At 35.3% G+C, this 25514-nt stretch overlaps 1 protein-coding gene across 1 annotated transcript in view; it reads right to left on the reverse strand.

The window, feature by feature from the left end:
* LOC149801404 (lachesin-like) overlaps positions 1–25514 on the reverse strand; it is a 42475-nt gene that overhangs the window by 3605 nt on the left and 13356 nt on the right. Inside the window, exons 4-6 of the mRNA XM_089955492.1 lie at positions 8929–9133; positions 5964–6107; positions 320–445 (exon numbers count right to left, since the gene is read on the reverse strand). Coding sequence (XP_089811618.1) covers positions 320–445; positions 5964–6107; positions 8929–9133 — 475 coding nt within the window. The remainder of the gene's footprint in view (positions 1–319; positions 446–5963; positions 6108–8928; positions 9134–25514) is intronic.

Genomic DNA, 25514 nt, shown 5'->3' on the forward strand with positions numbered 1-25514 from the left:
AAACCATAACTCAGTCTATATATGCGAAATAGAAGTCTAGTATTCCTACAAGAACCGAAATCAACATTTTAGTTTTAAATCCTTACAGTTATACTTAATATTGAACATTGTACACAAAACATTTCAAGTTTTAATTTTAAAAATGTCAATTTGGTAACAATATCCGTTTGATAACCACAGAAATGCCACTACGAGTTTTGCAGCTATCTAATGAATAAAATCAATTTGGTTAAATAATAATAAGATTTAAAGAAAGAAGTCCTAAGAGAGAGAGAGAGAGAGAGAGAGAGAGAGAGAGAGAGGGTGGGTGGGTAAGTACACTTGACACGGATTCGGATGTCTCTACTTTTTTCGTCAACGCTATTCTTGGCCAAGCAAACATATATGTTGTCATAGTAACGGCTCATATTATGCAGCACAAGTCTGTTTCCTTCCGCTCGACTGTCTGAAAAACAAGTAAACTTGAAGAAAACTAAATACAAATGTATGTATGTCATAGATTTCAGATTAACATTTAAACAGAAAGTCACACAGAAGGATGATGACCTTCTTAGAAAGAATCGATGTTGTGATAAAAATGACCGTGAAGAATCGATGTTGTGATAAAAATGACCGTGAAGAATCGATATTGTGATAAAAATGACCGTGAAATTCTTTTCTTCTTTTTTGTATGCGAGACATTCTTGTTTAACTAAAACATTGGTTGTTCTTCATTTGCGAGAAAGTTCCACTACTGTCCTCTGACTTCTTACTAAAATAATATAAAATATATATCCATAGGCTTATGGATGTCGATTTATGTGATGGGTATGTTTTGCAAACGTTCCATCACAATAGATGTTTAATTTGTCTGGTTTGCTTCACTTGTGATACCGCCTTTTAAAAGAGAGACCTTGTATATATTACGCATTATTTAAGGAACCTTTAATTCCCTTTATTTTGGCTTATGATTAACTAACAACTTGCTTACCTCCTACAGCAGAACAACTCGATAACTGCCTGCGTTCATTGCTCGACAAGCATGCTCCAGCTACCAAGTGCAGAGTATCAATTCAAAAGTGTTCTCCGTGATATAGCAGTATTAGGGACCAGCTTCGCACTGCTAAAAGAGACCTCCGTAAAGCTGACAGGTTTTGGGTTTCCAACAGACTCACTAATCATAAGGAAATCAATGAAGTCGCTTAGAAGAATGTCACAAATATAGTCCATGCAGCGAAATCAGCCCACTACACTACAAAGATCATGGAAAGTTTCAGCTGCAAAGAGCTCTTCGAGATTACTAACAAGCTAATGTCAAGGAACAAATAACAGACCTACACCACTTCCATCTACCTTCTCTCCAGTTGACCTTCCGGACATGTTTGCAAATTTCTTCCGTGACAAAGTACAAACCATTAGAGATAAGCTTGATACCACACTTTCAATTGACTCATCGTCGCCATGCAGTTGGGATACAGAATTTGAGCGGCAAACATTCGCAGCATTTGAACCTGTCTCTATGGATTTCGTACGTACAATCGTGATGAAGAGTGTACCAAAGTCTTGATTCAATTCCAACATCACTGCTGCTTGAGTGCTTAGATCCAGTATTGCCTTCACTAACTGATGCTATTAATACCTCTCTCTCATCAGGGGAATTCCCATCTTTTTTCAAAACTGCCATTGTAAAGCCTCTGCTGAAAAATCCAACACTCGACCATAACGATTTAAAGAACTACCGCCCAGTTTCTAATCTCACATTCTTATAAAAAATCTTAGAAAAGCTGTTATATCCCAGCTTGTATATCATTTGAATTCAAATAGTCTTTTTAGCAATGCACAATCTGAATATCAACCTTGCCACAGTACTGAAACTACTCTTCTGAAAGTAGATAATAACATTCCCTCTCCTCTGGATAGCGGAAAGATTACAGTCCTCACATTCCTTGATTTGTCTGCAGCATTTGACACAATAGACCATGACATATTACTTCACCGTCTCCAACATGTATTTGGCATTTATGATACAGCCTTACTGTGGTTCAAGTCCTACTTGGTCAACAGGACATAAATTGTGTCTGCAAATGGAATACACTCCAGCTCACTTGATCTATTTTGTGGTGTTCCACAGGGGTCTGTTTTTGTACATGTTCTCTTCATTCGATACACTCAGTCGCTCTCAAGTGTCATAGATCATCATCCAGTGTCTCACCAATTGTACGCTGATGACACCCAAATATACAAATCTAGCCACCCAACTGAAGTTGATGCTACCATCCAAGGTGTAGAGAGGTGCATTTCTGATGTGAAATCATTGATGACATGTAACAAGCTGCAGATGAATGATAAAACTGAGACCATTCTGATCACAATACAAAGACTTTATCATTCACATCCTTTACCTCAGACAATAAAAATCAGGAACACCAACATTAAATTCACACAATCAGTACGAAACCTAGGTGTTACTCTGGACAGTACTCTCACATTGCACCAACAGGTCATGAACATATGCAAGGCTGCATATCTTGAGCTGAGACGCATCAGCTCAATTCGCAAATATCTTCCAGTTGATGCCACTAAAACACTTGTGTGTTCATTAGTACTTTCAAGACTGGACTATTGTAACTCAATTCTGTCTGGTTCATCTCAATATCTACTACAGAAATTCAAAAAGTTCAAAACACAGCTGTTAGGATCATACTTAGAGTACCACGACCAGAGCACACCTCCCCGCTGCTCTGTACCATACACTGGCTATCCATTCGATCCAGAATCCGACTCAAAATTTGTTCTCTGTGCTACGTTTCACTGACGGACTCAAGTCCAACATACATATCCGAGCTCACCCATGTGTACACACCAGTAAGATACTTACATTCCTCTTCTGACAATCGTATACTCATTATTCCCACTATGAACACAAAGTCATATGGACAACGTTCTTTTGCATACCAGGGCCCAGCAACGTGAAATGAATTTCCCACTGAACTTAGTCACAAAGACACAGTGATCCCATTCAAGATTGCTCTCAAAACTCAGTTATTTCGACTGCAAGAACAAACTTAAAGACCTAATAATGTTTCCTACCTTAAATATTTTCAGCATGTTTTTTATGTTTTCTAATTTCATGGTGTTTGTTTTTGTAATCATATCATGATATATGTTTCTTTTATCTTATAGGTGTTGTCTAATGTCGTAAAGCGCTTAGAGCTTCTAACGATTAGACGCTATACAAAGTCCTCATTATTATTAGTATTATTATTGTTATTAATGTGTGTAATATGGGTCATAGTGTATATGCACCTATAAAATTTAAAAAAAACTGCTTGTTCCGCTCGGTCATTTTCACTTCCGGGACTTCAACAAACAAGTTCTGGTTTATTTTGGTCACTTGTTTGTAGGCATTATGTCATTGCAAACTACAAGCTAGATTTGCTTACAACAGAAACTGAAGAGTTTACAATGTTCAAAACTAAGCACATTGTCAAGTTTACGCTTTGCAAAAGCACATATTAATGCACTTTTTTGAAAGAATCGTGCTTAGTTTAAAATTGCTTCCAAGCGATGTATTAGATTGACTTCCTTTAATCATGAAAATTAACACAGTAATGGGGCAACGCGTTTGGAACTAATTTGTTGCTCTTAACATACAGACGTGACCTCAGATATGATCGGGATAATATCCAAAATTGGATTGCAAATTGTCAGATTGCAGAGTCGCGTATTTAGCGACTATAACGCAGAGTGGAACATCAGAGGTAAACTATAAAAAAGGAGATAAATCTTTTTTTTTACATTGTATATATTTGGTAATTCAATCTGAACCCCTGACGGGCAAAACTAGTTTTATCTATTTCAGTAACTGCTAATGACAGAATACCTTAGACTAATTCAGGCTGATTTTCAAGAATATGGAAGCAGTCGTTTTGGTTGGCAGTGTGTTCAGATCATATAAAATTTCCACAAGTACAATATCCAAAGAAATTTAGGCCACAGTACACGAAAGCAGCATAAAGGTAAGCCATCATTTCTCCATTTCGCATGTTGCAAATGCAAACAACTTCACCTTTCATCTGTCTGTCTCTCTCTCTCGGAAGTCCATGATATCATTAGAGCGCTCCATCCCATCAAAATAAAAAGGCGAACCGAGTCGAAATAGTCACATAGTACAGCTGACCCCATTTAATACGCAAAAAGTGCAAACTCACAGTATCTTAGAAAAGCTATAAATATTGTTTGAATATAGTCAGTGAATAATCTTGCAGTTGATACATATCTCATGTAAGACATTTTAGTGACTAAAATCCGAAGAAATAATCCTGTTTGATCAATCTGCTTCTCCATGTTTTCAAAACAGAACACGTACAAATCCGTGTACGTGTCTCGTAAAGTGGGGCTCCATACAGGGCCGTATAGAGCGATCACGGGCCCTGTGGTAAGAAACACCCGGGCATCTCATTGTTCTTGTTCAAACAAAACTTACTTTTATAAAATTAAAAGTATTGTTCGGCCCGTGCCCCCTTACGGGCAGTGTAAGTGCGTAACGTACCTAATACCCATTTATGCAAAATACGGATATGCAGTATACAAAACAAACGTATAAAGTACCCATTTATACAGAATACGGATATGCAGTGTACAACACAAGCGTACATACTTCTTGAAACGTGTAGTGAAGAGTGTAATAGTAAAGGTATTGTTAAAAACTTCTGAATATTAGTGTGCTGTAGTATTTATTAGGTAACAGTATGTCAATCTATCCCTGTAATTTACTCTCCATGCACCTCAATGCACTTCATCTGCCTGATTATCCAACTATTAAACGCCAGTTTATATTCACTATTTGGTCTGCTGTTCATATGCTGGAAAACTGTATTCCAAACCGTATGGCAGCTTTCCAATCGTCTGACCTCAAGAAATCTTTGAGAACGGAACTCAACCAAAAATCGACTTAATCGGGACTGTATGGAGGATGTGGCATGGTTTAGATACTGTACTATGTCAGAAAGTCAGTCGTGGAGTTGATGGATACCTAGTGTATTGCTGCGAGCACGTGTGGCTTGGTTCAGTTACACAGCTTTGACAGTACTCTGGAGACATACAAATGTTCGGTGACATGAATAGTCAGGCACAGATACTTGGACGACCAGACCTTTTGTACGGAAACATAACGCGTACAAAACTATCTTGACGGTACCTCTACGACGAGCATTTTTTGGTCTCTGCTCATTTCCTCCAATCCGAACTTGATTATTATCTCTTGAGTCATGTTACAAAAATAAGTCCATCTTACATCACCTGTGACATTCCCATTTTTTATATTTGGCTAGTACCTGTTTAGCCACGTCCTCAAAGGTCTTTTTTGATCAGCCGTCAACAACTGCGGGACCCATCTTCCACAAACCTTTCGGAGCTTCAAATGATTCTTCAAGATATTACCCCGTCCCACCTCTTTCTCTCTCTCTCTCTCTCTCTCTCTCTCTCTCTCTCTCTCAAGATTTCAAGAGGTTGACTTCGGAGATTCGTGGTGGTACAAAGCAGGATCATGCATCTCTCATCATCCGGTGTATTCGAGACTTATCAAGAAAAAAAATTCACATATTATTTTGGTCAGTCACTAACATTTTGAAACCAACTGAATACCCTTTAATCTCTTTACAGCTGACTTTTTATTATAAGAGGTTTTTTAAAATATTTTACGATTTTAAAGATTCTAAATGGTACCCCAAAACCAATTAGAGCAGCCAATTAATGCAACTCAAACAATCATTTCTCTTCTTTTGGCCGAAAAACACAGTTTGTGTCGCTTTAAGACAGCGCCAGTGTCTTTCTCACGTCGAGAATACTCAATATTAAGTTATTATAACGAACTAATTTTTTGGTCTGTGTGTATACTTTTCTACAATTCTTTATTTAATACTGACTTGTATTGGCGAAGTACTGTAGTGTACAATGGGTGTATTAAGCAAGGCAATACCCACCTTGCCCTATTCCATCAGTTTGGTTTGGCGGTTTCCAGTACCAGTGTACTGTTGGAGTCGGGTAACCAGTTGCGTTACACCACAAAGTGCCCGTGTCTCCCTCGTCAAACGTCATATTCTGCGTCTCCTGTATAATTGGTGAAGCTGCGTGATAAAAGAAAAGAATTAACACAAAGACATCTCGGTGAGTGAAATTGTATATGTGTTTAGTGTGCTTATCACTTTGTGAAAGAAAATAGTTGTATTTGTGATGCATACGGTGTATCTAAATTTCTGATATATATATATATATATATATATATATATATATATATATATATATATATATATATATATATATATATAAAATTATGTACTATCATACAGGTTAGCGAATTTTTAATTAGAACTCTACGGAGATTCAAACCCGAGTCCTGTGATAAACAGCACCCATCGCTTTGCCTGCACACATGAGCCCATATTCAATCATGACTAAGCACACATCATCTAAAAATTATGGTACTCAGTCGGTGTTATATGCATTCGTGCGTAGCAGACACATTCGAATGACGACCTAGTAATTGATTCTCATCTATTTACATAGTCATTCCAGATTCCTATAAAAGAAATCAAGGTATATACAATTAATTATAGAGAATTATAAATATTCACCAGACAGAACGGAAAGTGCTATCCTGGATTCTATAAAAGAAAGCTTGATAATAGTAGGGAGAATTAATATTTTAATAAAATAATACTATCATACAGGTTAGAGTATGTGTGTGTATATATATATATATATATATATATATATATATATATATATATATATATATATATATATATATATATATATATATATATATATATATATTCTTATCTATATTTGACTTCATTTATATTTGATTAATTTGTTTGGTAGTTTTAAAATTATTTTTATTGTTTCCATTACATGTTTTACTAATTTAATTTTGTTTTCTGGAATTTGACATTTTTGACAATTTAGTTTGACCTGACTGTTTTTTCTTAACGTTGTATATTTATCCTGACCTAGTTCCTGACCTTATACATAATTAATAACAACTGTAGTAAACAACTTCCTTTTTTATTTATTATTAATGTGTGACCTTGTAAAGTAAATTGATCACGTGACCCTCATACGTGAATCTGTTTTGCGCAGTAGCTAGATTTAACACCGATGTTTTGAGAAATAATCTGAGTTCGGCTTCTAAACGCTTAGATATCAACGTGTTTTTTCTGTTGATATCAGTTGGGGTTACATTTTAATTTTTCTTCAAATTATTTGGATTTTATCAATAGATCTTTGTATCCTTATGCGGACCTAATTCCTGACCTTGATACAGAATTAGCACTAACTTTAGTTAACAATTCCCTTTTCTTATTGATTCTTAATCTGTGACTTAAAGAGTGACATCGAGGATGTCCATGGGTGCTTGATGTAAAGCTTCTACCTTGTTTTGGAAAGTGATCTGACCCTCATACGGGCATCTGTTTTGCGCAGTAGTTAGGTTTAATACCGATGTTTGGAGATATATTATGAGTGAGGTTTTTAAACGCATAGATATCAATGTGTTTTTCAGTTGTTACCAGTTGGAAGTACATTTTAATTTTTCTTCAAATTATTTGGTTCTAAGAGATAAACTCTTTTCCCTGGAGAATATTGAAGTGTTCATACATAATTCTAGGACAAAGACATTTATTGAAATTCTGTTCGGAATTCCATCATCGGAATATTAGTTTCCGTGGAAAAAGAAAGAAATGAAGACACATCGGTACTACACTGGCTATATCATACGTCATCGTTTTCCATTTTGGATTTTTCTTCGGTAATCGAAATCAAATTAATTAGAACGTTTTATTACTAGGTTTAATTCTTGGATTATTCTTGGATTAATTTTGATTGTTAAAACCGTAAGTGCTATTTTCCATTGTCACCGTGTTTTTCTAGGGAAATACTTTTATTGTTAAATTTTGCAAAGCTTGTTGTCTCCACTGTTTACTTGTTCCTGTCAATGAGAGCCTTAACACGTATATATATATATATATATATATATATATATATATATATATATATATATATATATATATATATATATATATATATATATATATATGTCATTGTGCCCAAATAAAATGATCTTTTGCAGCCGACACAGTTTCGTTTAAATAAATCTCTATATTTGCTTAATATCTTGTAATTACTACTATAAAAATGAATATCCCGGGAGATAATTTGCGCTTACATATATTTACATAAATAAAAATAAATAAGCAACAAATGTCGTTATGGCTCATCGATTTCTAGGTCAATAAAAATGTTATTTAGCATCCGTAACAGGTTGAAATAAACTAGTTGAAACATAATAATTTTAAAGGTTTAATTCCTGTAGAAACATCCATGTAAAGTTTTGCAAACACAACGGCTTTTGTGTTTTATTTGTTTGTCTTGTCCGTGTTTTGTATTTGCCTTTGAAAAAGACTCATTAAGAGTCGAAATCACTCAGGCTAGATATGCACTGATCGTTGTCAGTGCGTTGCATTTATCTTAACCAATCCCTGACACACGTGATCCCTTACTGGATCCTGTGGGCTTGAAAGGACTTTTATTCGCCATATGATTTGCATTCTTTATATATATATATATATATATATATATATATATATATATATATATATATATATATATATATATATATATATATATATATATATATATATATATATATATATATATATAATGAATATTGTAGGATATAAAAAAATATTATTCTCATAGTAATATGAATCATGACCTCAGCACTTAGTGCCTCGAAATTTATCCATATCTACTGATGCTGACAACTCAACGTGATCAAGTATTCAAGATAACATTATTATGAGAATAATACAACATCTCTCTCTCACACATACACAGGAACACACACACACACACACACACACACACACATTATGAAGGTATACTTACATTCCACAAGGAGTTTACCATTCAAAATTACTTCCTCACCAACCCTACAGGTGTAGTTCCCGGAGTCTTTATGAGTCAGATGTGTTATCTTGAGGTTCCACTCACCATCGTATGGGTTGTCCACACTCATCCGCGTTTTGTAAGAGGGTTGAACATGTTTGTTTACGCTTATTAAGTCAATTGGGTACTTGTACCATGTCACCTTCTAAATAATAGGAATTACAAAGAGAATTTTACATACGCGTTCAGATCTGTGAGGATACACACACACACACACACACACACACACACACACACACACACATATATATATATATATATATATATATATATATATATATATATATATATATATATATATATATATATATATATATATATATATATATATATATATATATATATATAAATTGTTACGTATTTCTGATTTAATATATCTTTATTATTATTTAATTGTTTGTTTGTCAGTTTTAAATCTTTTCTTTTTTTCTTCTCTTACATGTTATTGCAATGTACATTTATTCAATGGAGATGATATTTTTTCAGAAAACTGGTTGACCTGAATCATTCTTTTAATAAATACCAGGTGTTGGCCTGTATGCTGACCTTGATTCAAAATTAGCAAGCAAAGTTCTATTTTACTTTAAAATGTTTGGTTGTTGTCAAGGTCATGATGCGACTAGGTTGGTTAAGAAGTAAACACTTTTTAAAAAAAATTATTCTGGGAATAAAATCATTGGTCTAATCAAAGCCATATTCTGTGTACGTGATATAAACACGATCACGTGACCCACCTAACCCCCGATTTCGCAACTTGGGGGAATTTCGAAAGTGCGTCTTATAATACAATATAACCTTTGTTTTAGACAGAGATCTCTTAGTTTTGGGGCTTTTTACACTAATGTCAAGTTAGTTTGTTGTAGCTAGATTTTGGGCAATGATTTTCTTCAGATCAGTTTTTTCTCTGGAAATATTTTGAGGAGTGCTGACACAGAAAGTTTGCAAAGAGATTGCTTACAAATTTAATTTGGTTTTACAACACCAGAGTGCCATTATTTGTATTTCTACAAGGAAAAGTACGACTACAGTATACGTCATCGTCATTCATTTTGGATTTTCCATCAGGATTCGAACTTGAAATTATTAGAACTTTTATTACAAAGACTTTTGCAAAATAATTCGTGTAATATTCTTAGATCATTTTTGGATTTGATTCTTGAAACCGAAAGTTCGTCTCCTTTTTTCATTTTTACAGAATTTTTGCAGGACAAAAATTATATGTTAAATTTTAAAAAGCTTGTTGTTTTCACTCTTTCTGTGTTACTGTTTATTCGAGCCTAAACACGTAGCATATAAATTGGGGGTTCGTCCGTGATATTTGAATTTTGGTTTAAATATTTCAGAAAACTTCTATTTTTTTAAATTTGATTTCCCCATGTTTTTGAAATCTTTTGTGAGATCGACGAACGTTTTCTAAAATGGCATCAAAAGGAGGAATCTTTCTTTCAAATCCTACCCAGGAACAATTAGATCTTTTTAAAAAAAGATGATTTGATTCAACTTACCAGAAAATACGATCTTTCAGAGGTAAAGGCTTTTTTAACGAAACAGGAAATAAGAAATATTTCGGTTCAGTAGTTGGTAGAAAAGAATGTTTTGGGTAAAAGTGATTTGGTTTCAGTCAGTACGTCTGTATCAGACTCTGACACAAAAATCAAGGATAAAATTCAATATGGAAATGGAGTTGATGAAGATCGAACTTCAGAAATAAGAAACAGAAAAACAAATGCAAATGCAGTTACAGTTGGATAAGAGAATGAATAAATGAAATTGGAGAAAGAGAAAGAACAAACGAAATTGGAGAAAGAGAAAGAACAAATGAAATTGGAGAAAGAAAAAGAACAAATGTTATTACAAGAAAAAGAGACGCAGTTACAATATGAGAAAGAGGAGAGAGAGAGAAGAAAGAGAGAAAGAAAGACAAATGGAATTACAAAAAACAGTTGCAAATACAATTAGTAGAAAAACAAATAGATAAGGAGAGAGAGAGGGAAGGAATAAAAAGAATATCAATGTAAAATGAAAGAAATGGAACTGGCAAGTGAAAAACATATTTATAGTTCAAATTCAAATTTAAGTTTTGATCTTGTAAAGAACATTAGGTTAGTGCTCCCTTTCAGAGAAAGAGAAGTAGACAAATATTTTATTCGTGTTCAAAAAGTTGCTGAAAATTTGAAAATGGCCAAGGGTGCACTGGACTCAGTTATTACAACGTGTACTCACTGGTAAGGGTAGTGATATTTATAATTCACTATCAGTTCACCAAAGTGGTGACTATGATGTTGTTAAAGAATGCATCCTAAGAGGTTACGAGTTAGTCCCTGATGCTTATCGGCAAAAATTCGGAAAGTATAAAAAAGAAGTTACCAGACCTATGTCGAATTTGCACGGGAAAAAACCACGACAATTTGATCGGTGGTGCGCCTCTAGGTTAATAAAGATTACGATAGTCTCAGCAACTCATATTGGTAGAAGAGCTTAAGAACTGTGTTCATAATGACATTAGAGTCTATCTTGACGAGCATAAGATCGAAACGTTGGAAAATGCTGCCCGTGCCGCTGACAATTATGCATAGCTCATACTATTTCTTTTGTAAATAAGACTTCTATACATCAGTCTTTTGGCAGAAAAGTATTTCAGCCTAATAGAAGCCCTTCTAAAACTCAAACTGGCACAACTTCTAAAAATCAAACTTCGGAGAAGCTTGGTTCAAGATCCTTGTTTCTTCCTACGTGTACCTACTACAAGAAAAACGACACGTTATTTCTGATTGCTACAAATTGAAAAATGGGCATCAGAATCAATACAGACCTATTCGAAATGCTCCTATTTCTAAGAGGTCAAGGTCACGGTCATGTATTGAAAGCAATACATTTGTTGGGTCTAACAAACCCCCGTCTGATTTGATTTATGGAAAATTATGAACCATTCATATCGAAGGGTTCTATATCACTCTTGGGTGATTCGGCCAATACTATCCCTATTAAAACTTGCAGGGACACAGGAGCTTCTCGGAGTCTTTTATGGTCGGGTACTTTGCCTTTTTCTGAGAAGTATTTACTAATGAGAGTGTTCCTATTCAGGGAGTAGAGTGCAGCTTTGTTGATGTTCCTCTCCCTTGTGTAAATTTGTCATCACACTTAGTTTCAGGACCCGTGACATTCGGAATGGTCTCTGTTTTATCCGTTGAGGGCATTCATTTATTACTAGGCAACGACAAAGCTGGAGACAAAGGTGTGATTAATCCACTTGTAACTGACAAGCCATGCTTGGATCAGAAAATCGATCCAATTGAAAAAGAATTCCCTGATGTGTTTCCAGCTTGTGCAGTTAACAGCGCTATGGCAAAGAAAGCTCTTGAAAATGATGTTGATAAGGGCGGTATTCCTTTAGCTGACACATGTATTGGTCAGGCTCTTGATGAGGTCACTTTTACTCCTTGTTTTGATCAATCAGAAGACATTGATCACAGTGATTCTCTTTTGATGACTTATTCTCTTCATTCTAATCAGGGTGATAAACGACAATCACTTGTCGTCGAACAGGAAAAAGATCACTAGATCTCCTGTTTGAAAGGGCCATTAGTGAAACTGAAGCTACTGAAGTTCCTGTCTGTTATTTCATTACAAATTGAATTCTTATGTGAAAATGGAGACCTCCTGAGGTATCTGCTGGTGACGAATGGTCAGAGAACTATCACATTGTAGGTCCAAAACCTTGCAGACAGGAAATACTTAGTTTGGCCCATGAAGCTCCACTGGCTGGTCATTTAGGGATAAATAAAACTTATCACAAGATCTTAGCTCACTTAATGGACCAAAAATCAATAGTGATGTTGGTAAATACTGTAGATCTTGTCATACCTGTCAAATGGTAGGAAAACCAAATCAGAAAATTCCCAAGGCTCATCTACAACCTATTCTTGCCTTTGAGGAACCATTCAGTAGAATTATAGTAGATTGTGTTGGTCTCTTACCTAAGACCAAGTCAGGTAATCAATACCTGTTGACCATTATGTGTGCGTCAACAAAGCTTCCAGAGGCAATTCCATTGAGGAATATAAAATCTAAAATAATAGTAAAAGCATTGATAAGGTGTTTTACTCAATTTGGCCTTTCTAACTTTATCGAATTGGGTCAATGGTCAAACTATAGGTCTGGATCTTTCCAGCCTATTGTGCATGAATTAGGCGTTCAACAATTCAAGTCAGAAGTGCATTTATGGTTTGACAGAACTAAAATGGAGAGAACTTTTGAGGTTTGTAATAATGGAGTTCTGTCTCTCTTGCTCATTCTTCAAAATTTTCTTCAGATTAGATATTACGGCCGTTACAAAGTTAAGAAGAAAATGAATGAGTTAAATTATAATATTAGTGCTCCTGGGATTTAAATAAATTATAGGAGTACCATTATATTGAAAGAATGAGCCAGGTGAAACATGCAGTTAATTTAGTTGTACCTGTCCACTCAGTGAAGATTTAAGTGATGGAATATCATCAGATTCTACTGACATTGGAGTGACAAATCTTCAGAATTTAGAAGTTATGAAAGATCTGGACTACTGTTAAATGTATTTCGCTGCAGGTCGTAGGTGCCTTACTCTTGGGTCTTGCATGTTTATATTTTCTTAGTACTTATGGGATACATATGCTGATTGCGGGTACAATGATCCCGAGATCTTCTCAAGTAGAGTCACTTTACAAATAGTTTACTACAACCATATGCAGGCAGTGTGGTAGCTTAGCTGGCAGTGTTGCAGCATAGCTGTCAATATAGTAACGTAGCTAGGAATACAATAGTGTAGCTGGCAGTATGTCAGCGTAGCTAGCAAAAGGGTAACGTGAATGGCAGCATAGTCTCATAGTCGGGTACAGGGCAACTTTGTCAGAAGCGATGCAACATAGCTGGTAACAGGACAATATTATTGGAAATAACAAATTCGGCAGCAAAGCAAAGTAGTTGACAGTAGAGCAAAACAGCGGCGTCACCGGAAAGGGTCTAAAGAATTAATTCAAAGGATGTGAATTTCGAGCTAAGAAATTAAATTGTGAACTGTGGATTTTGGATTGTCAGTGCATATAGTTAAATGAACCATATATTTGTGTAACATATTCACAGTATAGTGAATATAAAATTCGTTAGTTGTGCCTTTGGTGAATGATTAATTTTTTTTATGTCTTTAAGAAAGAATCTAGTTTTATCTTTTTAGTTAATGCCATGGTGTGTAAGACAGTGCATTAGTACCATATACGTGCTTTTATTTTTAATTTCTATTATTACTATATTTTTGACCCATTTCATAGTCGCATTAATTTGTATGTGAGAGTTCTGAGACTCTCATAGTTCATATCACAATGTTTCTTTTATCTGCGTACAATATGCTCGGTGTTGTCACTTAATCCATATCTATTTGGTTTCTCCCCTGTCATAAACTGCTAGTGATATACATTTCGATAGCCGGAACAAAACGCTCTATACTTTATGTGGCTTTATGGTATGTATAATCCTGCTATAGACTGATATATCATGTGCAATATAATACAGTTTTATGATATTTGTTATTATGCGATAGAGCAGGAGAGGGGGCGATCAGACCATTTGTCTGAAACATCATTTGCTTAAAATATAAGCTTCTTCCAAAATAAAAAAATGAGGTCACTAAACCAAAGCGTCTAACTTAACCGAGAATTTTTATCGAAATTTGTGTTTATATACCAGAGGTCCCGTCCCCTCTGCTGCTATAAATTGATCGAAAATTTTTATCAAGTCCAATACGATATCTTGTTCTAGGATCATGTAAATGTATTGTTATAAACCCGTTCTGGGTTGATTTTGCTTGTGAAAAAGAATTTCTGAATTTAATTATATCCACGTCACCGCTACACCAATTTTGATGTATATTTCGCAACACATGCGTATCGACTCCATTAAATATAACTAAAATATTACAGTCATCTCTGATCACTTTTGGTATTTGTGTGTATCGCTTAGTAACATAAATCACATCAGTGTTTTTATGTCTGCCAAGTGAAAAAATTCTAACAGGATTTGATTGTTTGTGCAGCATCACATCATCGTATACAACTAAATTATTAATAAATCCGTCTAAAACATCATCATTCGGCTCTTCATCAATATCGGTTATAAATTCGTTAACGTCGTTATCTTCATCCAATAATCTTGCGTTTTCATTAAAATCTTTATGTATATCATAGCATCTCTGATCATCAACTGATGGTGCTACCAAATACAACTTATCCCACTTTAACCATCTCATTATCAGATTAAGCAATAATTGCATCCTACCCGATCCAGATGGACCTATTATTATCATTCTGATCGAATTTGGCAACGCAGGATATTGTTTAACTGGCTCTTGTTTTCGTGTCGCTGATAAATCAATTATATCCATATATAAATAATATGAATATTCATATTGTTTACGTTGTAGAGCTAAAACTCCAACTAATATATCTAATGTTACAAACACAAAAGAAAAAAGAATAGCATATGGTGGAAGATGTGCAGTATGTAACAGAAAAAAGTTTTCGTTTTTACCTAAAAAAGACGGTGGTGATATTGTTGCATTAATGTCAAAGTTCCCAGGAACCCCATGGGCTAAATACCCTGGAGAAAAACATCTACCAGGATATAATTATTGTGGTCCTGGTACTTGACTTGATATCAGGCTTGACAATCAGGATCAACCAAAACCAGATGAGTATCCCACGAATGATATTGATAAAGCATGTCACGTTCATGATGTGGCTTATAAAAATAAAGATCTACAACAAAGGCATATTGCAGATGTGAAGTTGATTCTTTCTCTCGATTCCATAAAAAATAAAAATATCAGAGAATCATTAGCTAATTGGTTAGTAAAATCTGCAATGAAAGGTAAACTCGTATTAGGAGCTGACAATTAATTATAAATGGAATCAATTTATTATAGTCCAAGGGGATACTGGAGGGTGAAAGCAGAAATTAGTAAACTCGCTGATGCAGCAGCAGTTCAACATTCTACTGCTAAAGCGTGGTTATCCAAATAAGCAATATGGCAAATTTACCTACCATCATCGAAACAAATTCAGTACGCACATTTCGATGTAAGTGTTCCTAATGAAGTTCATCAAGCAGATATTCTGTTTTTACCTCATGATACAATTAAAGTACGTAGACGTCAAATAACGTAAAAATACGCGTTAACTGTCATTGACGCTGCAAGTAGAGATAAAGCGGCAGAACAATTATCAACTAAAACATCATCTGAAGTAGCCGATGCGTTTGAACGAATTTGTCAACAAGGACCATTACGATGGTCACAACTATTACAGGTTGATCCTGACAAAGAATTTCTTGGTCCAGTATTATCATTAATGAAGCAACATAATGTCAAAATCAGACGAGGACACACTGCAATTAATCGTGATCAGGCAGTTGTTGAACGATTTAATCGAACACTTGCTGAGCGGTTATTTGGATATCAATACGCGAAGGAATTCATTCAAGATAAAAGATCTCGCGAATGGATTGCAAGATAACCAAGTGTGATAGCTGCATTAAATAACGAAATTACTCGAACAACCAACATGAAACCCATTAGTGCAGTCACAAAAAGAAACATATACCTGTACATCGACGTGATTTTTCAACACAGCCAGTATTAGGTAATACCACTGTAAGATATTTGTATGAACCCGGTGAACTTGAAGGTGGTAAAAAAGAGCAACTGATCCTATTTGGAGTATTACGACAAACAAGATATCTAACATAGTAAGATTTACTAGTAGACCCGCAATATACAGACTGGATTCAACTACTCCTCAACGTGGTTTTACACGTGAACAATTGCAGGTGATTCCCGAAGACACACCTGCGTCGATTACATTCAAGACAGGTCAACATCGTGTTTTCTCGTGTATGGCCAAGACGATTATCTTTCCTATCTACGTTAAATTGTCTTGAATCATTTTTCAGATACCGCCATAACATTATACAATTCCAACTCGCACAGTGATTATTCTGCTGCTGTTTCAGCGTATTAATAAATTCAACGTCAAGATCAAAGTCGCGTTTTTTTGTTGTTGATCACACTGTTTATAACCACTAATTTTTTTCTTATTATTATCGCTGTTAATATCATCATCATTGATTACTGACTCGTTCATGCTAATCCTTCGTAGTTGAGATATTCTTCTGACTCGAGACACTGCGAGATAAACCAAATTTGACCACTCGATACGATCATCGACGATCCAAACAACTGTATCAGTAATAGTTAGTCCTTGAGATGAATGAATCGTCATCGCGTATCCTAACGTCTACGGGGATCTATTTGTTTTTAGCGCATCTTCAACAACATTGAAATCAACTGTGACAATATCATTTCATACTAAATTCTGTTTCTCGATCTGTCCTGGTATATCAGCATCAATATTTTACCGCCGTGTATCAGCTGGTCGATAACATAACGGAACTGGCAACGTTGGAAACTTCTCTCGTTGTAACTGAAACAACCACTGCTGAAGTGTGTCTCTGATCATCTTTCTACTTGCAACTATCAGATCCTTTTGTCTCCACGTTTGCAAAAAGTCTTTCATAGAGGATTCTGAAGTCACCTCACGCATTACTTCACACTGAATTTTATTCGGCTGTAGTCTGATTAATTTTTTTTAACTCACTTAATTCTGGATCAAGTGCTCTATGATCATCAGCCACTTCTTCGAAGTGGTCAACAAAATCTTCCAGCCAATCATGTGGAGATGGTCCAGCAAAATGTGGTGGTTGACCGTGATCGCCACACATTATCATAACAGTATTTTTTGTTAATAGCCAATCAACAAATGTTTATAATGTTTCTAACGGTATTGTACATATTCCATCCGAAACGATACTCCTTGGAATATATTTCAATCCCATCCTCGAAGAAGTCCATGCATCACCTTTCCATTGGAAGAAGCTGTGATAGGTACACGACTGCATTCCTCGTTGTTTCATCTCTCGCGCGAGTCTGTGTGTAGGCGTTAAAACAATTATATCTGAGTTCTGAAATAATTTGATTGCTCGAGTCGTCTTACGAAAATGTCCCGGTCCGTTCAGATAAACCGTTTTATTTCTGGTTGGATCGTACAGCGATGGTGCAGAAGATAGCTTTAAGTTTGATATTTTTTACAATAAATATCTTTAATCGTAACATCAGCGGATTCGGAACAATCGAGTATGTTTTCTTTTTTGATTCTCCAAGTACCCCACTGTGCACAAGTATTGATATATAGTTGTTCTAGCAATCCTGAATATTTTTTATAAAACGAATCCATAGCAACTCTGACAGCAACCTTAGAAACAATATTTATCATCGATAATAGATTTATCGAGACATATGCGAGCATTGAAGATCTTAAATGAGTATATTGACGTGACTCACCGTCCATGTAGCTTGCAATTGTACCTAGTTTATTTCCATTTGGCACGAAAGCTATTTCTCGATTGATAAACGTGTTTCTTCTACTCGTTGTATCAGCGATTATAAAATCTTACTCAGCATCGTCCATGATCAATCTTGCACAATGTCGTTTATGATCGTATGATCCTCCTTGAGTGAACTTGCCAATTATTTTTCTGCCAAGATCTTTCGTAATTTTATTCTCGTAGTCTGTTTTCTCCGGGTTTTCATTATCAGAATACTGTTTTTTTTGTGGTAACCAAACTTCGGTTTGTTTCCGATATGATATAATTGCTTCATTTACAATGAATGATATTAACATCGCACAATCAAGCACATATCGTAACAGTATTATTGGCACCCACATTTATTTCAGAAAAATGTTTTCCAAACCAAACATAACAAATTAGATGAAGACCCATAGCAAACTCGAATGACTCGATACAAGCGAATCCAGTCAGATCAAAATCCGGTAATGGTCCATTTATCGACACTTGCGTCATTTCGTGCGTCGGATGACCGAATCTTTTAAAGTATACAGAACAATCTCCCATCCCGAGAAACTTCCGGGATAACACGCCACCATATCAACTGAAATAACATCTCTGTGATCGTATTTAGTATTCTATAATCCACCGTGTCCATATTCGACACACCTGGATATTATGTCATTGAGAAAATCAAATCGGTTTCCACGAATTTTTCTTTCTAGCAAAATGAGCCGCAACTGACGGAATAGTAAAAAAGTTGCTCAATAGTTCGTCAGTATCATCAGTATATTGCAGTGCAAGATTTTTCATTTTCTCGTGGAGAAGATCTTTTCAATAAATAACGCCATTAGGTCGTACACATTGATCAAATTTACTTTTTTCTTCCATGCATGATTCGTCGTTAGAACTCTGAAATAACAATACTGACACAGGATCGTTTATATTTATTTCGTTGATAAAATCAAACATATCTCCGCGATAGTATTTAAAAGTTCGATTTCGTGGAAACACTGTTACTGCGTTGGTCCATGCATGCGCGTTATGATCAATAATTTTAATCGAAGGTCCTTTTGATTTATATTTTGATTCATATAATATTTTTCCAGTTATCGTCGCTACGGTTATTGGGAACTTTAGTTTTTTTTTCCTAACTCAGCCACATCTTTGATTGATGCCCCAGTATCTTTAACCATTTCTCCTCACGTGTTTATTATTTTACGTCTTTTATCCGTTAGACCGTTTATACGGGTCGAAACGGTAAAATGTTCTGTTACTCGTTCAGCCACACAGTTTATTTTTGAAAATTTCATCGGTGCCAGTTTATCAACAGTTGGTTTTTCATTTATCACATAGATTCCATAAATAATTGCCGTTACAGGATACGCTCGCTCATAATACGGTTTGTCAATGCCAGTCAATAGACCTGGTTTGGAATCTTTACTTAGTACGAGAGTTTTTTCACCTTTGTGTACAGGATCATATTTGTCACGGATAATCAAATTACCTGTTTCTGCTAGCACGACAAATTTTATTCTGAAAAGATATTTGCGATTATCAATGTAGTTAATGATAGTTGCTCCTCGTTTGTCATTTATCGTAGCGTCGATGACGCCGTTGCGTATAATCTTGAACGTTGACCATACATGAGATGCACCATCTGTGTGAAATTCTTTCTTGGCGCCGTCAATTTTAGTAATCAAACTTTTATTTTTCGGATCAACCAGATCTCGCATCGGTAGGTCGGGAGATATTTTGTCGAGATTAAATTTATCTGCGTTCCAGAGCTTGATTTTGGATAATCTATCGAACTCGCTCATATTATATTTCAAACAAGTATTTGAATCAAAAAGAGTATGTATAACGTCTCGATGCAAATGGTTGATGATCGGTTCATTGACTCATTGTAATAAATCCTGTGAAAACGAATTCTGCGGACAACACTTGCAGTGCGTTCACCGTGGAAGCTTGGGACCAATACCGTGTCTGCGATGTGGTGTTGGAGTACGAGGAAAACACAATTATGCGCAAATTGTGGTGGAAAAAATAACGCGAGCTTAAAAGATATTATGATAAAACAAATAATGACAGTTACAGATCTATAAAATCCGTAGAGGACTATCTAAATAAGTTTTCAGGTAAATTATGATTTAAACAAATACTATTATTATATAAATGGAGGAAAATATGAACAAGGAGTTTATAACGTATCCTATAATAACGAAATACGAAGCAAGTCGTGATGGTGTGATCAGAAATTGCAGGTTAAAAACAACAGCTGGTATTGTTAATAATACTTGTTATCATAGATTTCCTGCTGACGGGAACATAAATTATTACTGTCGTCGGTTCATATACGAGTGTCGCAAGGGGTTGATCAAAGACGGTCTTGTGATCGATCATACTAACGGAAATAAACTTGATAACAATTTATTCAATCTTCAGGCTATTATACAAAGCGAGAACTCTGCACGGGAAGAGACAGGTAAATATGAAAAAAAATAGTTGCAAGGAGAGCTATTAAATTTACAAATGTAGATACTGATGAAGAAAAAATGTTTCAATCAATGTATGCAGCTGCTAGATATTTTGATGTTAACCGGCGTGTGGTAAATCCGTCGCAGAAAGTACATCCAAAACTACCTTTCCCAAAAAATACGAACAAAAAATTATTTTCTATTATTGTTAATGACATAAACTATCTACACCATGAAACGTCTGTTTTCATGATATCCTAACACCGATGTAAAACTTAATATTTACCTCGAATTATATTTATTAACCATTTATTTAATACTTTTTTTTGGTCTGTATTGTACTTGCATACTACTTACCTGAAGAAGGGAGATAACTCCGTTGAGCACGTCATGTAATTAAATTACTTCCCTTTGACAACGTGACGGATCCGCGGACGTGTTTACGATAAACACTCTACGTAAGCGGAAAATTGTTGTACATAAATATAAACTTGTAAATAATATTTGTTCTTTGTATTTCTAAAGTCAGTTGAGTTCGACAAAGCGTACTTATTTAATTTTGATTTGTCTAGAGCTGGCTAACGGAAAGAATATCAGTTATTTTCCGTTGTCATTCAGGAAGAGTAGCAGTTATCTCCCTTTTTTATATCAGTGACTGTCATTATGGTATATTTAGCACAAACAATATACTTTAAAGAAACAGTATTTTCTATTTTATTAAATTCGTTCGGTTTTCCTGGTTCATCTGTATTGTCTTCTGCGATAGTAATTAATAAAACAAATAGCAAGTAGCCAGAACGTTTTTCGAATCGTTTTCAGGTACATGTATTATCCCGAAAAATAACTAACTTTTTAAATATGACTTGTTAAGCAGAAATACGTTTTATCTGTGTTCAGAACTGAAAATCAGTTGTATTTGGGGGAAAATACCCAATACTGATTTCTTCAGCGAATGGTTAACTATATAATAACTTCTGAAGCATGTACAAGCAGATTAGAACCATGGGGCAATTATTAGTGCAGCTGACTCTCCGTCAAGTGGTCGGCGGTTCGAATCTCGTAACGGGAATATTGTCGACGGTACCTATGTAGAGTTTTTCCTTTATAAAGTGGGTGGAGGAAGCAGCCCGTGTACATCTCACACTACAAAAGCCACGTAGTGTGAGTGCGTTTTTGCAGCCCCGGTTTTCTCCTGCGGTGTGTACATGAAACTGGCGCATCGCCCCTAAAAGAAACAACAGCATGGATGTATAAGCTCTATGTCACATGGGTGCCCACAACAAACAGAAAAAAACATTCAGAAAGAATGTTTGGCTAAAAGAAACGATCATGGCATGCCGAGAAAGACCATAAGAAAGGTCTCAAATGAAGACAAAAGTCTCAAATGAAGACAAAAGTCTCAGATGAAGAAAAATGTCTCAAACAAAGGATCCCATGGAGACACAGAGGCCAGTGCAGGAACCCATGAAATTGATGGAGACACAGAGGCCAGTGCAGGAACCCATGAAATTGATAACCGCTCATTATGCTACTGTCTATTTTTGTTAAAATGAATTGTAAAGATATATTTAATCTGAAATATTTTTTATAATTTTGAAATATTTTTTATTTATCATAAAATCTGATCGATTTGAGTACCAACCACCCCATCATAATTAACAATCTGATTGATTTACATGATTTTGATTTTACATGATGTTGAGTACCATTTACCCCGTCAATTTCTGAATCAATAAAATATTTCTTAAGAAAATGTTTCAAATAATAATAATTATTTCAGAATAAAATATTTCAGATTACAATAATTATTGCAAAACCGATTGGTTTGCACAATTTTATGTACCATTTACCCATAAGAATCAACAATCTGATGGATTTACACGATTTTCAGTATAATTTACCCATCAAAATCAACAATCTGATTGATTTACACGATTTTGAGTACCATTTACCACATCAAAACGAAGAATCTGACTGATTTACAAGATTTTGTGTACCATTTACCCCGTCAAAATTACCAAACTGATTGATTTACACAATTTTGAGTACCATTTACCCCAATAATAAAATATTTCGGAAAAATCTACGATTTCACCTACAGATTCACAATTAATTCCTCTCCCCTTAGGTCAATCAAGCGTCCGAGGTGGTCTGTGAACTTAAAATCTATTTGTGTTAACAATTATTATGACATCGCATATATACAGGATTGGTTGGTACTTGCACGACCAAATACCCAGGGGGAACTTGTGGTGTGAACGTGCATAAAATGTATCCTTGTTGAGCCTGATTTGACTTTCCAAGATCTATTTGATAGCTACCATCGATCACATCACAATCGAGATTAACCGCGATTGTTGATGTTATATTAACGATTCCTAGTGAGATATGTCTGCCGCCGCCGTATTGATCGTTATCATGTCTTAAAATAACCGGAGGTGGAGTCATTTTTCTCCATGATTCGATGATTTTAGGAAAGTTCTCATTGATAATATCGCTGAGTAATTTTACTAGTTTGTCGGCATAAATCCCTGGTATTACAAATGTTGGTAATTGTTGTTCAGTTATTTTGTAATGATTGTGAAACAATCGTTTAGGGGTCGTTGTTGTAAGTGGTTTTGTATAATAATCAGCATCATCGTAGTAAATCATATTCCAAATGATAGTTTTATTGATGTATCTGAGATCTGATATAATCTGATTTAGATGTTTTATCGTCTCAACGAATTGTTGTTTCACATCATCACTGTAGCATTTTGTGGTGTCAGAAAAGAAATTTCGTAGCTTTTTTGACTGATTGTCTAAATTCAGAGTTAACAGGATCGAAATATGACTGAATAAATCCTTCATCGATGATTGGATTCATTTTATCATCATGGATATACAAATGCTCTATTATTCTAGGAAGCTGTTCACCATCCGGAGCAACAGTAATTCTGATAATTCCAGTCTGTCTCCATGGGAATTTGCCTCGATATTCTGGAGTTATTATAAATTTCTTTTCATTTATTGTAAAATCATCCCGACGTGGTTCTGGTGGTCCATGATATTCTAGCACAATATCAGGCCAACCTAGTACGGATCTTATTGATGATCGATAAATATCAACGGCACAATCAGGAAAATGTATCTCAACCGCAGAAGATAGCGTCGGCCCATGAACTTTAATTGATATTTTTCCTTCTTTTCCGGTTATTGATTTTATTCTACGCGCAAATTCTTCATTGATCTCTTCAATCTCATAACTGCCAGTGGGTATCACAATAACGTTCCAGTCAGGTGTTCCATCATCTTTATTTTTTTAGCAAATACAAGCGAGTTATTTGCTGGTGTACCATTAAATGATTTCGATCTGATATTTGGCCAACTGTAATATACTCGTAATTCTGCCAGTGCGATTTCTTTTGCTAGAATCGCAGTCGGAAAACTAACGTTAAATTCAGGATTAGTCGATCTTACTGAGATCATCGTTGTTTTTGGTGCAGTTGTGTTTGTCACGATCGGCATGGAGTAGCTCTAGTGATGTCATTATTTAATATATTTGTACCTTTAATACCATCGCATTCGTCATATATTTTAATCATTTCTGTAAACTCAAAATCGGAGATGGTTCCATCATTAAGACTCACTGATAACAACGAAGATAACTTTGAGTATGCTACCGTAGCTGTGTGCAACTTTATCATGTAATCGGATATTTCTTTATTCGTGCAAGTACTTATCTTCTTTTGCAATGATACTAAGCACACCTGCATTTGATGTAGCTGAAATACAGATTGTTACGGCTACTGGCGCCATCATTGTTATTGTTGATGATAATAATCCGGTGGAACAACAGCGGATACTGAATAAACGATTACGTCAACGATAACTAGTCATCGTCAATATTTCTTTATTTTTACCGTGTATTGTTCGACTCGATTTTTTAAGTTCGTTTGCCATGCACGTGCTTGATTGTACCTGTAATGTTGCGATGCTCAGGTACTCATTATCTTTTAAACAGTAACCAATTGAGGTGTTCCAGCTACATATTCTAGACACCACCAGTAAGATGTTGCGGTTAATTTCTTATCAGCTGCTTCCAGAATAAATATTTATTCGCTTCCTTTTTATTTAATATGATAGACACAACTTCAGAAACTGAAAATCTCGAATATTGCAGCACTAAACACAGACAGCCCGTACACGCCAGTGACTGTTGCAGTATATTTAATATTTTTATTTTGCAGAGACTATGTTGCGAATCCAGATGATACTGTGTATACGATATTGGTAATATACCCGGGAGTTATTCCGTCTAAAAATTTAATCAGACTAATTTTGTTAACGATGTCAGGAATTCCACTTACGACATCTTCCAGTGTTTTTTTAGTTGCGTCTAGGTTAGTTTTGATATCAGAAAGTTTTATGTCAACGGCGTGCGGAGTGCCGAAGAATTTATCTATGGATTCATCGATTTTTGAAAATTTCTTCGAAATCTTCCAAAAGCGCCTACGTGCACATCATACTCGGCCCGCAACGTGGATAATTTACCATCTACGGTGCTGTAGCCGACGTCCACATATTTTTTCGTCGCGGCATCTTCCTCGGATGCTTGATCTCTTAACACTGTCATGTTGT

The sequence above is a fragment of the Sinohyriopsis cumingii genome, chromosome 4 (genome assembly GCF_028554795.1).
Source record: "Sinohyriopsis cumingii isolate HCF-2022 chromosome 4, ASM2855479v2, whole genome shotgun sequence".
Classification (NCBI taxonomy): domain Eukaryota; kingdom Metazoa; phylum Mollusca; class Bivalvia; order Unionida; family Unionidae; genus Sinohyriopsis; species Sinohyriopsis cumingii.